Below are 13,705 nucleotides of genomic sequence, written 5' to 3'. Positions count from 1 at the left end.
GTGTGTGTGCATGGGGGGGGGGTCTTGTTGCACTGGGGTGCCTGGCTGCCGCTCGGTGGCGGTCTGGGGATCCCGGCCCTCCGTCGGTGTGGGCTGGGCCCTCTGCCTGCGGGGGTGGGGGGCTGCTTCTGGGCTCTTGGGGCCGTGGGACCCGCGCTCTGTCTGCCCTGGGTGGCCGGTGCCCGGCGGGGCCGGTCCTCGCTGGTCCGGGCCTGCTGGGGCCTGTTCCCCCTGACTGCGGGGGACTCTGGCTGGGACCCCCTCTCTGCCGCCTCCTGGGTCGGTGCATGGCTGGCTCCGGGGGGGGGGGGGCGGTTGGGGTCTGCGCCTGGGTATGGCTGCCGATGGCCCGGGTCTCGGGGGTCCTCCTGGCGTGCCTCTTGCCTTTGTGTGGGAAGGGTCACACTGGCATGATCACCTTTTCCGGAACACGTTCCACTCTGCATGTTCTGCATGTGACACAGTCACCGAGTCGTCTGCAGTTTTATTCACTAACAGCAGCTGGTTTTCTCATTTCTGTTTGTTTCTCATTTATATTTAACTTTTTAGATTCATAGTTTAGTTACTATGATCTAAAGTTGGCTTGTATGTGTATGTATATGTGTTAATACTGGCAAGTGCGTATATGTTTGTACGTATGTATGTGTGTGTATGTGTGTGCATAGAGGTGTGTGTGTAAATGTATGTATGTGTATATGTATATGTGTACATATGTATATATTTGTGTATATATATATATTATGTGTGTATACGTGTGTGTATATGTATGTGTATGTATGCGTGTGTATGTGTGTGTATATGTATGTGTGTGCCTGTATGTGTGTATGTATACATCTGTAGGTTGTTTTCTTTCTTTTTGTTTTTGGGTTATTTTTTAGTTGTTTTTTTTCTCTCCCTTTATCTCTTTCCCTTTTCTTATGAGGTGTTTTTTCTCCTTTCTCTTTCTGTCTTTTGTCTGTCCTCTCTGGTCCAGCAGTACAAACTCTACAATTCAAACAACAATACAAAATAAACATAGAAATAAAATAAAAATTCAGAAAGTCAAGGGGATCATTATATCTATAAAGCTTCCCTTGGCAGAGAAAATTTGCTCAGCAGAACATCCAGACCATCATTCTGCTTGCCTAAATGCTGGACAAGACAAAAAAAAACCAAAAAAAAAAACAAAAAACAGGAGGATGTGGGGTCCAGAGGGAACCCTGCTGCAGGGGAAGATGAGACATGTTTGTAGAAAAGTCTCCACCAGCTGATTCCATGGAGAAGTTTTTAGTAAATATTCCTCAAGTTTCCATAAATAAGGATAAATCGGGTGTTATGGTCTGATAACTTCTCTGTCATAATAAACAGGCATGAGGATCAACAATGTGAAGGGGGGGAGGGGGGGGGGAGGAGGAGGAGGCTCATATAAAGCCCGCGCGCTGCACGCGCAGCTCCAGTGTGAGGAGAAACATTCCTCCCAACATGGATCTAACTGTTTGGCTTTCCGCGCTGCTGGCGACGTCCTGCTGGATCTCCTGCTCAGGTAACTCTTCCCTACGGAAACTTAAGTGCTGTTTAAAGGTTCCGGGTCCAGTCCGGGTTCTGACGGTACCGTTTCCCCGCAGTCCGCTCCGCTCCAGCCGCACACACCCCCTCCAGCCCGCCGCGCCACGTGCGCAACAAGCGCTGCTCCTGCGCGACCTTCCTGGACAAGGAGTGCGTGTACTTCTGCCACCTGGACATCATCTGGGTCAACACACCTGAGTGAGTGGCGCGCGCCTCTGCGCGTTGGTAAAGAGAAAACAAAGTTAATCTGATGATGTCATCCTGTCTCTCCAGGCGCGTGGTCTCCTACGGACTGGGCAACGCTCCCAGGGCGAGGCGCGCGCTGACGGACACCATGGCAACCAGCCGCGCGCCACCGCGCTGCCGGTGTCATCGAGAGAACGACGGCCGCTGCGCGAGCTTCTGCCTCAGGTGCGTCTCTCACTGCGCATGTCTCACCGCATGCACGCGCGCGGTCTGACTCTGGTCTCGTGCGCAGGTATGACGCGGGAGGAGCAGGATGCGGGACGCGGTGCAGACCCACGCGGACAGGAGGACTCACGCGCGGGACAGAGAGGTGAGACCGCCCGCGCCGCGCGCTGCAGGTGTTCTCATGGACCTGCAGAGACCAGGTCCTGACCTAGTCTGCAGATCTGGACCTCAGCTTGGAGATTTAGATAAAAAAAAAAAAACTTGTGATGAGTGAAACTTTTCTTCTTTTTGTGTTTTTATTTATTTAAATTCATTGGTTTAAAGTTTGCAAAAACAAAACAGGAAAAAAAAAAACAATAAAAGTTTAATCAGAAACTCAGCAAAGATCCAGTCCAGAGTCCAGGTTTCCAACAGGACCTGGTCTGAACTGGTCCCAGAACGAGACTTTTTTAAAAATGTTTTTATAAAGTTAAAACTCCGGTTCCAAGTCTCGGGTTTTATGCAGGACCTGGTCTACGTCCTGTTCTGGATCAGGATCCGAAGACTGGAAAACCTGAATATAACTCCATCTCTGCCACAGGTTCTGGTTCTGGTTCTGGTTCTGGTTCAGGTCCAGGTCCAGGTGTCTGGGTTCTGGTTCTGGTTCAGGTCCAGGTGTCTGGGTTCAGGTCCAGGTGTTTAGGTCCAGGTGTCTGGGTTCAGGTCCAGGTCCAGGTTGTGGTTCAGGTCCAGGTGTCTGGGTTCAGGTCCAGGTCCAGGTTGTGGTTCAGGTCCAGGTGTCTGGGTTCAGGTCCAGGTGTTTAGGTCCAGGTGTCTGGGTTCAGGTCCAGGTCCAGGTTGTGGTTCAGGTCCAGGTGTCTGGGTTCAGGTCCAGGTTGTGGTTCAGGTCCAGGTGTCTGGGTTCAGGTCCAGGTGTTTAGGTCCAGGTGTCTGGGTTCAGGTCCAGGTCCAGGTTGTGGTTCGGGTCCAGGTGTCTGACCTGGTCTGTGTCTGTTTACAGGACCAGGACCAGGCTCGGTCCCGGTACCACAGCACTCCGGTCCTTACTGAAGACCCGGTTCCTGCTGGAGACGTGGAGGACGAGGCGGCGCCACCGGATCCGCTCCTGGCAGGACGAGAGCTCGGCATCCTAGAACCGACCAGAACCAGGTCTATCGGACGGCTACATCGGGAGCCCCCGCGTACGGGGTTCAACCGGACCCGGTCTGGTTCTGTTCTGGACTGAAAACATTTCAAGCTGACTGGACCGCGTCAGGCGGTCCTGCCGGACTTTTGTGGTATTTATTGATCGTGGGTCCATGTTGGTCCGACTGCTTCATTTCCATGAAATGGTTCCAATCGAGACGCCGACTTCCGGCCAACTTTAATAAATTTATTATTTAACACCAACAAGGTTCTCCTCATTCCTGTTGCCGAGCAACATTCAGCATGAGTCGGGGTGGAGGGGGGGGTCGCCATCTCATCCTGACGGATAGATCAGTGAATTCTGGACGCAGCATCTTCATCATCTCCTCCTCTTCCTCACATCAGCCGACTTCAGGAGAAACTTTTCCTTCGTTCTGATTTTCTACAAATAAATTCTGACTGATGGAAAAGAGAAGAAACACCTTCAGCTGCTGATCAGTGACCTGATTAACCGATCCACATAGGTCTGAGCTGCAGCGGCCACAGGTTTGATTCCCTGGACCTTTGCTGCAGAGGTCCGGACTTCGTCCAGCAGCACGAACACGTCGACGTCAAGATTCACAAATTTATTTTCTACGAGACTCATCAGATTGCTGGCGGCTTTAGTAAGAAGTGAACAGTAAAGTGGGACTCGCCAAATTTCGCTCGCCATCTCCCGCCATCGCCAGCCGTCGCCCGCCACCTCCCGCCACCGCCAGCCTTCGCCCGCCATCGCCAGCCTTCGCCCGCCATCTCCCACCATCTCCCGCCATCGCCCGCCACCGCCAGCCTTCGCCCGCCATCTCCCACCATCTCCCGCCATCGCCCACCATCTCCCACCATCGCCAGCCTTCGCCAGCCTTCGCCTGCCAACTCCCACCATCTCCCACCATCGCCAGCCTTCGCCCACCATCTGCCACCATCTCCCGACTTCGCCCGCTATCTCTCGCCATCTCCCACCATCGCCCACCATCGCCCACCATCTGCCACCATCTCCCGCCTTCGCCCGCTATCTCTCGCCATCTCCCACCATCTCCCGCCTTCGCCCGCCATCTCTCGCCATCTCCCACCATCGCCAGCCATCTCCCGCCTTCGCCAGCCATCTCCCGCCTTCGCCCGCCATCTCTCGCCATCTCCCACCATCTCCCGCCTTCGCCCGCCATCTCTCGCCATCTCCCACCATCGCCAGCCATCTCCCGCCTTCGCCAGCCATCTCCCGCCTTCGCCCGCCATCTCTCGCCATCTCCCACCATCGCCAGCCTTCGCCAGCCATCTCCCGCCATCGCCCGCCATCTCCCGCCACCGCCAGCCTTCGGCCGCCATCTCCCGCCACCGCCAGCCTTCGCCCGCCATCTCCCGCCACCGCCCGCCATCTCCCGCCATCGCCAGCCTTCGCCCGCCATCTCCCGCCACCGCCAGCCTTCGCCCGCCATCTCCCGCCACCGCCAGCCTTCGCCCGCCATCTCCCGCCATCGCCAGCCTTCGCCCGCCATCTGCCACCATCTCCCGCCATCTCTTGCCATCTGCCACCATCTCCCGCCTTCGCCCGCCATCTCTCGCCATCTCCCACCATCGCCAGCCTTCGCCCACCATCGCCAGCCTTCGCCTGCCAACTCCCACCATCTCCCACCATCGCCAGCCTTCGCCCGCCATCAACCGCCATCGCCCACCATCTGCCACCATCTCCCGCCTTCGCCCGCCATCTCTCGCCATCTCCCACCATCTCCCGCCATCGCCCACCATCTGCCACCATCTCCCGCCTTCGCCCGCCATCTCTCGCCATCTCCCACCATCGCCAGCCTTCGCCTGCCAACTCCCACCTTCGCCAGCCTTCGCCCGCCATCTCCCGCCATCAACCGCCATCTCCCACCATCGCCCACCATCTCCCACCATCTCCCGCCTTCGCCCGCCATCTCCCACCATCGCCAGCCTCTGCCAGCCATCTCCCGCCATCGCCCACCATCGCCAGACTTCGCCCACCATCGCCAGCCTTCGCCCGCCATCTCCCACCATCGCTAGCCTTCGCCCGCCATCGCCCACCATCTCCCACCATCTCCCGCCTTCGCCCGCCATCTCCCACCATCGCCAGCCTCTGCCAGCCATCTCCCGCCATCGCCCACCATCGCCAGACTTCGCCCACCATCGCCAGCCTTCGCCCGCCATCTCCCACCATCGCTAGCCTTCGCCCGCCATCTCCCGCCATCACCAGCCTTTGCCCACCATCTCCCGCCATCGCCCACCATCTGCCACCATCTCCCGCCATCAACCGCCATCGCCAGCCTTCGGCCGCCATCTCCCGCCATCGCCCACCATCTGCCACCATCTCCCGCCTTCGCCCGCCATCTCCCACCATCTCCCGCCATCGCCCACCATCTGCCACCATCTCCCGCCTTCGCCAGCCATCTCCCACCATCTCCTACCATCGCCAGCCTTCTCCCACCATCTCCCGCCTTCGCCCGCCATCTCCCACCATCTCCCGCCATCGCCCACCATCTGCCACCATCTCCCGCCTTCGCCAGCCATCTCCCACCATCTCCCACCATCGCCAGCCATCTCCCACCATCGCCAGCCTTTGCCCACCATCGCCAGCCTTCGCCCGCTATCTCCCACCATCTCCCGCCATCAACCGCCATCTCCCACCATCTCCCACCATCCCCTGCCTTCGCCCGCCATCATTCGCCATATCTCCCGCCTTCGCCAGCCATCTCCCGCCATCGCCAGCCTTCGCCAGCCATCTCCCGCTATCGCCAGCCTTCGCTGGCCATCTCCCGCCATCTCCTACCATCTCCCGCCATCAAACGCCATCTCCCACCATCTCCCGCCATCAACCGGCATCTCCCGCCATCAACCGCCATCTCCCGCCATCTTCCGCCATCTTCCGCCATCTCCCGCCACTAACCGCCATCTCCCACCATCTCCCGCCTTCTCCCGCCATCAACCGCAATCTCCCGCCATCTCCCGCCATCAACCGCCATCTACCACCATCTCCCGCCATCAACCGCCATCTCCCACCATCTCCCGCCATCAACCGCCATCTCCCACCATCTGCCGCCATCAACCGCCATCTCCCGCCATCTCCCACCATCTCCCGCCATCAACCGCCATCTCCCGCCATCAACCACCATCACCCGCCTTCGCATGCCATCTCCCACCATCTCCCGCCATCTCCCGCCATCTCCTGCCATCGCCAGCCTTCGGCCGCCATCTCCCGCCATCTTCCACCATCGCCCGCCTTCGCATGCCATCTCCCACCATCTCCCGCCATCTCCCAACATCGCCAGCCTTCGCCAGCCATCTCCCGCCATCGCCAGCCTTCGCCCGCCATCTCCCGCCATCGCCCACCATCGCCAGCCATCGCCAGCCTTCGCCAGCCATCTCCCGCCATCGCCAGCCTTCGCCAGCCATCTCCCGCCATCGCCAGCCTTCGGCCGCCATCTCCCGCCATCAACCACCATCTCCCACCATCGCCAGCCTTCGCCAGCCATCTCCCATCATTGCCCGCCTTCGCCAGCCATCTCCCACCATCGCCAGCCTTCGCCAGCCATCTCCCACCATTGCCCGCCTTCGCCAGCCATCTCCCGCCGTCGCCAGCCTTCGCCAGCCATGTCCCGCCTTCGCCCGCCATCTCCCGCATTCGCCCACCATCTGCCACCATCTCCCGCCTTCGCCAGCCTTCGCCAGCCATCTCCCGCCATCGCCAGCCTTCGCCCACCATCGCCAGCCTTCGCCAGCCATCTCCCACCATCGCCAGCCTTCGCCAGCCATCTCTCGCCATCTCCCACCATCGCCAGCCTTCGCCAGCCATCTCCCGCCTTCGCCCGCCATCTCTCGCCATCTCCCACCATCTCCCGCCTTCGCCCGCCATCTCTCGCCATCTCCCACCATCGCCAGCCTTCGCCAGCCATCTCCCGCCTTCGCCCGCCATCTCTCGCCATCTCCCACCATCGCCAGCCTTCGCCAGCCATCTCCCGCCTTCGCCCGCCATCTCTCGCCATCTCCCACCTTCGCCAGCCTTCGCCCGCCATCTCCCGCCACCGCCAGCCTTCGCCCGCCATCTCCCGCCATCGCCAGCCTTCGCCCGCCATCTCCCGCCACCGCCAGCCTTCGCCCGCCATCTCCCGCTACGGCCAGCCTTCGCCCACCATCTCCCGCCACCGCCAGCCTTCGCCCGCCATCTCCCGCCATCGCCAGCCTTCGCCCGCCATCTGCCACCATCTCCCGCCTTCGCCCGCCATCTCTCGCCATCTGCCACCATCTCCCGCCTTCGCCCGCCAACTCTCGCCATCTCCCACCATCGCCAGCCTTCGCCTGCCAACTCCCACCATCTCCCACCATCGCCAGCCTTCGCCCGCCATCAACCGCCATCTCCCACCATTGCCCACCATCTGCCACCATCTCCCGCCTTCGCCCGCCATCTCTCGCCATCTCCCACCATCTCCCGCCATCGCCCACCATCTGCCACCATCTCCCGCCTTCGCCCGCCATCTCTCGCCATCTCCCACCATCGCCAGCCTTCGCCAGCCATCTCCCGCCAGCGCCAGCCATCTCTCGCCATCTCCCACCATCCCCAGCCTTCGCCTGCCAACTCCCACCATCTCCCACCATCGCCAGCCTTTGCCCGCCATCTCCCGCCATCAACCGCCATCTCCCACCATCGCCCACCATCTCCCACCATCTCCCGCCTTCGCCCGCCATCGCCCACCATCGCCAGACTTCGCCCACCATCGCCAGCCTTCGCCCGCCATCGCCAGCCAACTCCCGCCATCTCCCGCCTTCGCCCGCCATCTCCCACCATCTCCCACCATCTGCCACCATCTGCCGCCTTCGCCAGCCATCTTCCGCCATCGCCAGCCTTCGGCCACCATCTCCCGCCATTGACCACCATCTCCCACCATCGCCAGCCTTCGCCCGCTATCTCCCACCATCGACCCCACCATCGCCAGCCTTCGCCAGCCATCTCCCACCATCGCCAGCCTTCGCCCGCCATCTCCCGCCATCGCCCACCATCGCCAGCCATCGCCAGCCTTCGCCAGCCATCTCCCGCCATCGCCAGCCTTCGGCCGCCATCTCCCGCCATCGACCACCATCTCCCACCATCGCCAGCGTTCGCCCGCTATCTCCCACCATCGACCCCACCATCGCCAGCCTTCGCCAGCCATCTCCCGCCATCGCCAGCCTTCGCCCGCCATCGCCAGCCTTCGCCAGCCATCTCCCGCCATCGCCAGCCTTCGCCCACCATGTCCCACCATCTCCCACCATTGCCCGCCTTCGCCAGCCATCTCCCGCCATCGCCAGCCATCTCCCACCATCGCCAGCCTTCGCCAGCCAACTCCCGCCATCGCCAGTCAACCCCCGCCATCTCCCGCCTTCGCCCGCTATCTCCCACCATCTCCCGCCATCGCCCACCATCTGCCACCATCTCCCGCCTTCGCCCGCCATCTCCCACCATCTCCCGCCTTCGCCCGCCATCTCCCACCATCGCCAGCCTTCGCCAGCCATCTCCCGCCATCGCCAGCCATCTCTCGCCATCGCCAGCCATCTCTCGCCATCGCCAGCCTTCGCCCACCATCGCCAGCCTTCGCCTGCCAACTCCCACCATCTCCCACCATCACCAGCCTTTGCCCGCCATCTCCCGCCATCAACCGCCATCTCCCACCATCTCCCGCCATCTCCCACCATCTCCCGCCATCAACCTCCATCTCCCACCATCCCCCGCCTTTGCCCGCCATCTCCCGCCATCAACCGCCATCTCCCACCATCTCCCGCCATCTCCCACCATCTCCCGCCATCAACCTCCATCTCCCACCATCCCCCGCCTTCGCCCGCCATCATTCGCCATATCTTCCGCCTTCGCCAGCCATCTCCCGCCATCGCCAGCCTTCGCCAGCCATCTCCCGCCATCGCCAACCTTCGCCCGCCATCAACCGCCATCTCCCACCATCTCCCGCCATCAACCGCCATCTCCCACCATCGCCCGCCTTCGCAAGCCATCTCCCACCATCGCCAGCCATCTCCCGCCTTCGCCAGCCTTCGCCAGCCAACTCCCGCCATCTCCCGCCTTCGCCCGCCATCTCCCACCATCGCCCGCCTTCGCAAGCCATCTCCCACCATCGCCAGCCATCTCCCGCCTTCGCCAGCCTTCGCCCGCCATCTCCCGCCATTTCCCATCATCGCCCGCCTTCGCCCGCCTTTGCAAGCCATCTCCCGCCATCGCCAGCCTTCGCCAGCCATCACCCACCACCAACCGCCATCTCTCGCCATCTCCCGCCACCTCCCACCATTGCCCGCCTTCGCCAGCCATCTCCCGCCATCGCCAGCCTTCGCCAGCCATCTCCCGCAATCGCCAGCCTTCGCCAGCCAACTCCCGCCATCTCCCGCCTTCGCCCGCCAACTCCCGCCATCTCCCGCCTTCGCCCGCCATCTCCCACCATCTCCCGCCATCTCCCACCATCTGCCACCATCTCCCGCCTTCGCCCGTCATCTCCCACCATCTCCCGCCATCGCCCACCATCTGCCACCATCTCCCGCCTTCGCCCGCCATCTCCCACCATCTGCCACCATCTCCCACCTTCGCCCGCCATCGCCCACCATCGCCAGCCTTCGCCAGCCATCTCCCGCTATCGCCAGCCTTCGCCCGCCATCTCCCGCCATCAACCGCCATCTCCCACCGTCTCCCGCCATCAACCGCCATCTTCCACCATCGCCCGCCTTCGCATGCCATCTCCCACCATCTCCCGCTATCTCCCGCCTTCGCCAGCCATCTCCCACCATCTCCCGCTATCGCCAGCCTTCGCCTGCCAACTCCCACCATCTCCCACCATCGCCAGCCATCGCCCGCCATCTCCCGCCATCAACCGCCATCTCCCACCATCTCCCGCCATCAACCGCCATCACCCATCCCCCGCCATCTCCCGCCATCGCCAGCCTTCGCCAGCCATCTCCCGCCAACGCCAGCCTTCGCCAGCCATCTCCCGCCATCGCCAGCCTTCGCCAGCCATCACCCGCCACCAACCGCCATCTCTCGCCATCTCCCGCCACCTCCCACCATTGCCCGCCTTCGCCAGCCATCTCCCGCCATCGCCAGCCTTCGCCAGCCATCTCCCGCAATCGCCAGCCTTCGCCAGCCAACTCCCGCCATCTCCCGCCTTCGCCCGCCATCTCCCACCATCGCCCGCCTTCGCAAGCCATCTCCCACCATCGCCAGCCATCTCCCGCCTTCGCCCGCCATCTCCCGCCATCAACTGCCATCTCCCGCCATTTCCCATCATCGCCCGCCTTTGCCCGCCTTTGCAAGCCATCTCCCGCCATCGCCAGCCTTCGCCAGCCATCACCCGCCACCAACCGCCATCTCTCGCCATCTCCCGCCACCTCCCACCATTGCCCGCCTTCGCCAGCCATCTCCCGCCATCGCCAGCCTTCGCCAGCCATCTCCCGCAATCGCCAGCCTTCGCCAGCCAACTCCCGCCATCTCCCGCCTTCGCCCGCCATCTCCCGCCTTCGCCCGCCATCTCCCACCATCTCCCGCCATCTCCCACCATCTGCCACCATCTCCCGCCTTCGCCCGTCATCTCCCACCATCTCCCGCCATCGCCCACCATCTGCCACCATCTCCCGCCTTCGCCCGCCATCTCCCACCATCTGCCACCATCTCCCACCTTCGCCCGCCATCGCCCACCATCGCCAGCCTTCGCCAGCCATCTCCCGCTATCGCCAGCTTTCGCCCGCCATCTCCCGCCATCAACCGCCATCTCCCACCGTCTCCCGCCATCAACCGCCATCTCCCGCCATCTTCCACCATCGCCCGCCTTCGCATGCCATCTCCCACCATCTCCCGCTATCTCCCGCCTTCGCCAGCCATCTCCCACCATCTCCCGCTATCGCCAGCCTTCGCCTGCCAACTCCCACCATCTCCCACCATCGCCAGCCATCGCCCGCCATCTCCCGCCATCAACCGCCATCTCCCACCATCTCCCGCCATCAACCGCCATCACCCATCCCCCGCCATCTCCCGCCATCGCCAGCCTTCGCCAGCCATCTCCCGCCAACGCCAGCCTTCGCCAGCCATCTCCCGCCATCGCCAGCCTTCGCCAGCCATCACCCGCCACCAACCGCCATCTCTCGCCATCTCCCGCCACCTCCCACCATTGCCCGCCTTCGCCAGCCATCTCCCGCCATCGCCAGCCTTCGCCAGCCATCTCCCGCAATCGCCAGCCTTCGCCAGCCAACTCCCGCCATCTCCCGCCTTCGCCCGCCATCTCCCACCATCGCCCGCCTTCGCAAGCCATCTCCCACCATCGCCAGCCATCTCCCGCCTTCGCCAGCCTTCGCCCGCCATCTCCCGCCATCAACTGCCATCTCCCGCCATTTCCCATCATCGCCCGCCTTCGCCCGCCTTTGCAAGCCATCTCCCGCCATCGCCAGCCTTCGCCAGCCATCACCCGCCACCAACCGCCATCTCTCGCCATCTCCCGCCACCTCCCACCATTGCCCGCCTTCGCCAGCCATCTCCCGCCATCGCCCGTCATCTCCCACCATCTCCCGCCATCGCCCACCATCTGCCACCATCTCCCGCCTTCGCCCGCCATCTCCCACCATCTGCCACCATCTCCCACCTTCGCCCGCCATCGCCCACCATCGCCAGCCTTCGCCAGCCATCTCCCGCTATCGCCAGCCTTCGCCCGCCATCTCCCGCCATCAACCGCCATCTCCCACCGTCTCCCGCCATCAACCGCCATCTCCCGCCATCTTCCACCATCGCCCGCCTTCGCATGCCATCTCCCACCATCTCCCGCTATCTCCCGCCTTCGCCAGCCATCTCCCACCATCTCCCGCTATCGCCAGCCTTCGCCTGCCAACTCCCACCATCTCCCACCATCGCCAGCCATCGCCCGCCATCTCCCGCCATCAACCGCCATCTCCCACCATCTCCCGCCATCAACCGCCATCACCCATCCCCCGCCATCTCCCGCCATCGCCAGCCTTCGCCAGCCATCTCCCGCCAACGCCAGCCTTCGCCAGCCATCTCCCGCCATCACCAGCCTTCGCCAGCCATCACCCGCCACCAACCGCCATCTCTCGCCATCTCCCGCCACCTCCCACCATTGCCCGCCTTCGCCAGCCATCTCCCGCCATCGCCAGCCTTCGCCAGCCATCTCCCGCAATCGCCAGCCTTCGCCAGCCAACTCCCGCCATCTCCCGCCTTCGCCCGCCATCTCCCACCATCGCCCGCCTTCGCAAGCCATCTCCCACCATCGCCAGCCATCTCCCGCCTTCGCCAGCCTTCGCCCGCCATCTCCCGCCATCAACTGCCATCTCCCGCCATTTCCCATCATCGCCCGCCTTTGCCCGCCTTTGCAAGCCATCTCCCGCCATCGCCAGCCTTCGCCAGCCATCACCCGCCACCAACCGCCATCTCTCGCCATCTCCCGCCACCTCCCACCATTGCCCGCCTTCGCCAGCCATCTCCCGCCATCGCCAGCCTTCGCCAGCCATCTCCCGCAATCGCCAGCCTTCGCCAGCCAACTCCCGCCATCTCCCGCCTTCGCCCGCCATCTCCCGCCTTCGCCCGCCATCTCCCACCATCTCCCGCCATCTCCCACCATCTGCCACCATCTCCCGCCTTCGCCCGTCATCTCCCACCATCTCCCGCCATCGCCCACCATCTGCCACCATCTCCCGCCTTCGCCCGCCATCTCCCACCATCTGCCACCATCTCCCACCTTCGCCCGCCATCGCCCACCATCGCCAGCCTTCGCCAGCCATCTCCCGCTATCGCCAGCTTTCGCCCGCCATCTCCCGCCATCAACCGCCATCTCCCACCGTCTCCCGCCATCAACCGCCATCTCCCGCCATCTTCCCCCATCGCCCGCCTTCGCATGCCATCTCCCACCATCTCCCGCTATCTCCCGCCTTCGCCAGCCATCTCCCACCATCTCCCGCTATCGCCAGCCTTCGCCTGCCAACTCCCACCATCTCCCACCATCGCCAGCCATCGCCCGCCATCTCCCGCCATCAACCGCCATCTCCCACCATCTCCCGCCATCAACCGCCATCACCCATCCCCCGCCATCTCCCGCCATCGCCAGCCTTCGCCAGCCATCTCCCGCCAACGCCAGCCTTCGCCAGCCATCTCCCGCCATCGCCAGCCTTCGCCAGCCATCACCCGCCAACGCCAGCCTTCGCAAGCCATCTCCCACCATCGCCAGCCATCTCCCGCCTTCGCCAGCCTTCGCCCGCCATCTCCCGCCATCAACTGCCATCTCCCGCCATTTCCCATCATCGCCCGCCTTCGCCCGCCTTTGCAAGCCATCTCCCGCCATCGCCAGCCTTCGCCAGCCATCACCCGCCACCAACCGCCATCTCTCGCCATCTCCCGCCACCTCCCACCATTGCCCGCCTTCGCCAGCCATCTCCCGCCACCGCCCGTCATCTCCCACCATCTCCCGCCATCGCCCACCATCTGCCACCATCTCCCGCCTTCGCCCGCCATCTCCCACCATCTGCCACCATCTCCCACCTTCGCCCGCCATCGCCCACCATCGCCAGCCTTCGCCAGCCATCTCCCGCTATTGCCAGCCTTCGCCCG

At 63.3% G+C, this 13,705-nt stretch overlaps 1 protein-coding gene across 1 annotated transcript; it reads left to right on the top strand.

Annotated features, from left to right (window-relative positions):
- Positions 1 to 1,446: 1,446 nt before the first annotated feature.
- Positions 1,447 to 3,334, top strand: edn1 (endothelin 1). The gene is made up of 5 exons (XM_079258420.1): positions 1,447 to 1,522; positions 1,605 to 1,743; positions 1,819 to 1,956; positions 2,024 to 2,101; positions 2,957 to 3,334. Exons 1-5 carry the CDS (start codon positions 1,462 to 1,464, stop codon positions 3,087 to 3,089), a joined length of 549 nt encoding a protein of 182 aa, XP_079114546.1. The 5' UTR covers positions 1,447 to 1,461; the 3' UTR covers positions 3,090 to 3,334.
- Positions 3,335 to 13,705: the final 10,371 nt, after the last annotated feature.

Source organism: Telmatherina bonti (genome assembly GCF_933228915.1).
Source record: "Telmatherina bonti genome assembly, chromosome: 19".
NCBI lineage: Eukaryota > Metazoa > Chordata > Actinopteri > Atheriniformes > Telmatherinidae > Telmatherina > Telmatherina bonti.
This window is presented reverse-complemented; position numbering and strand designations above follow the sequence as displayed.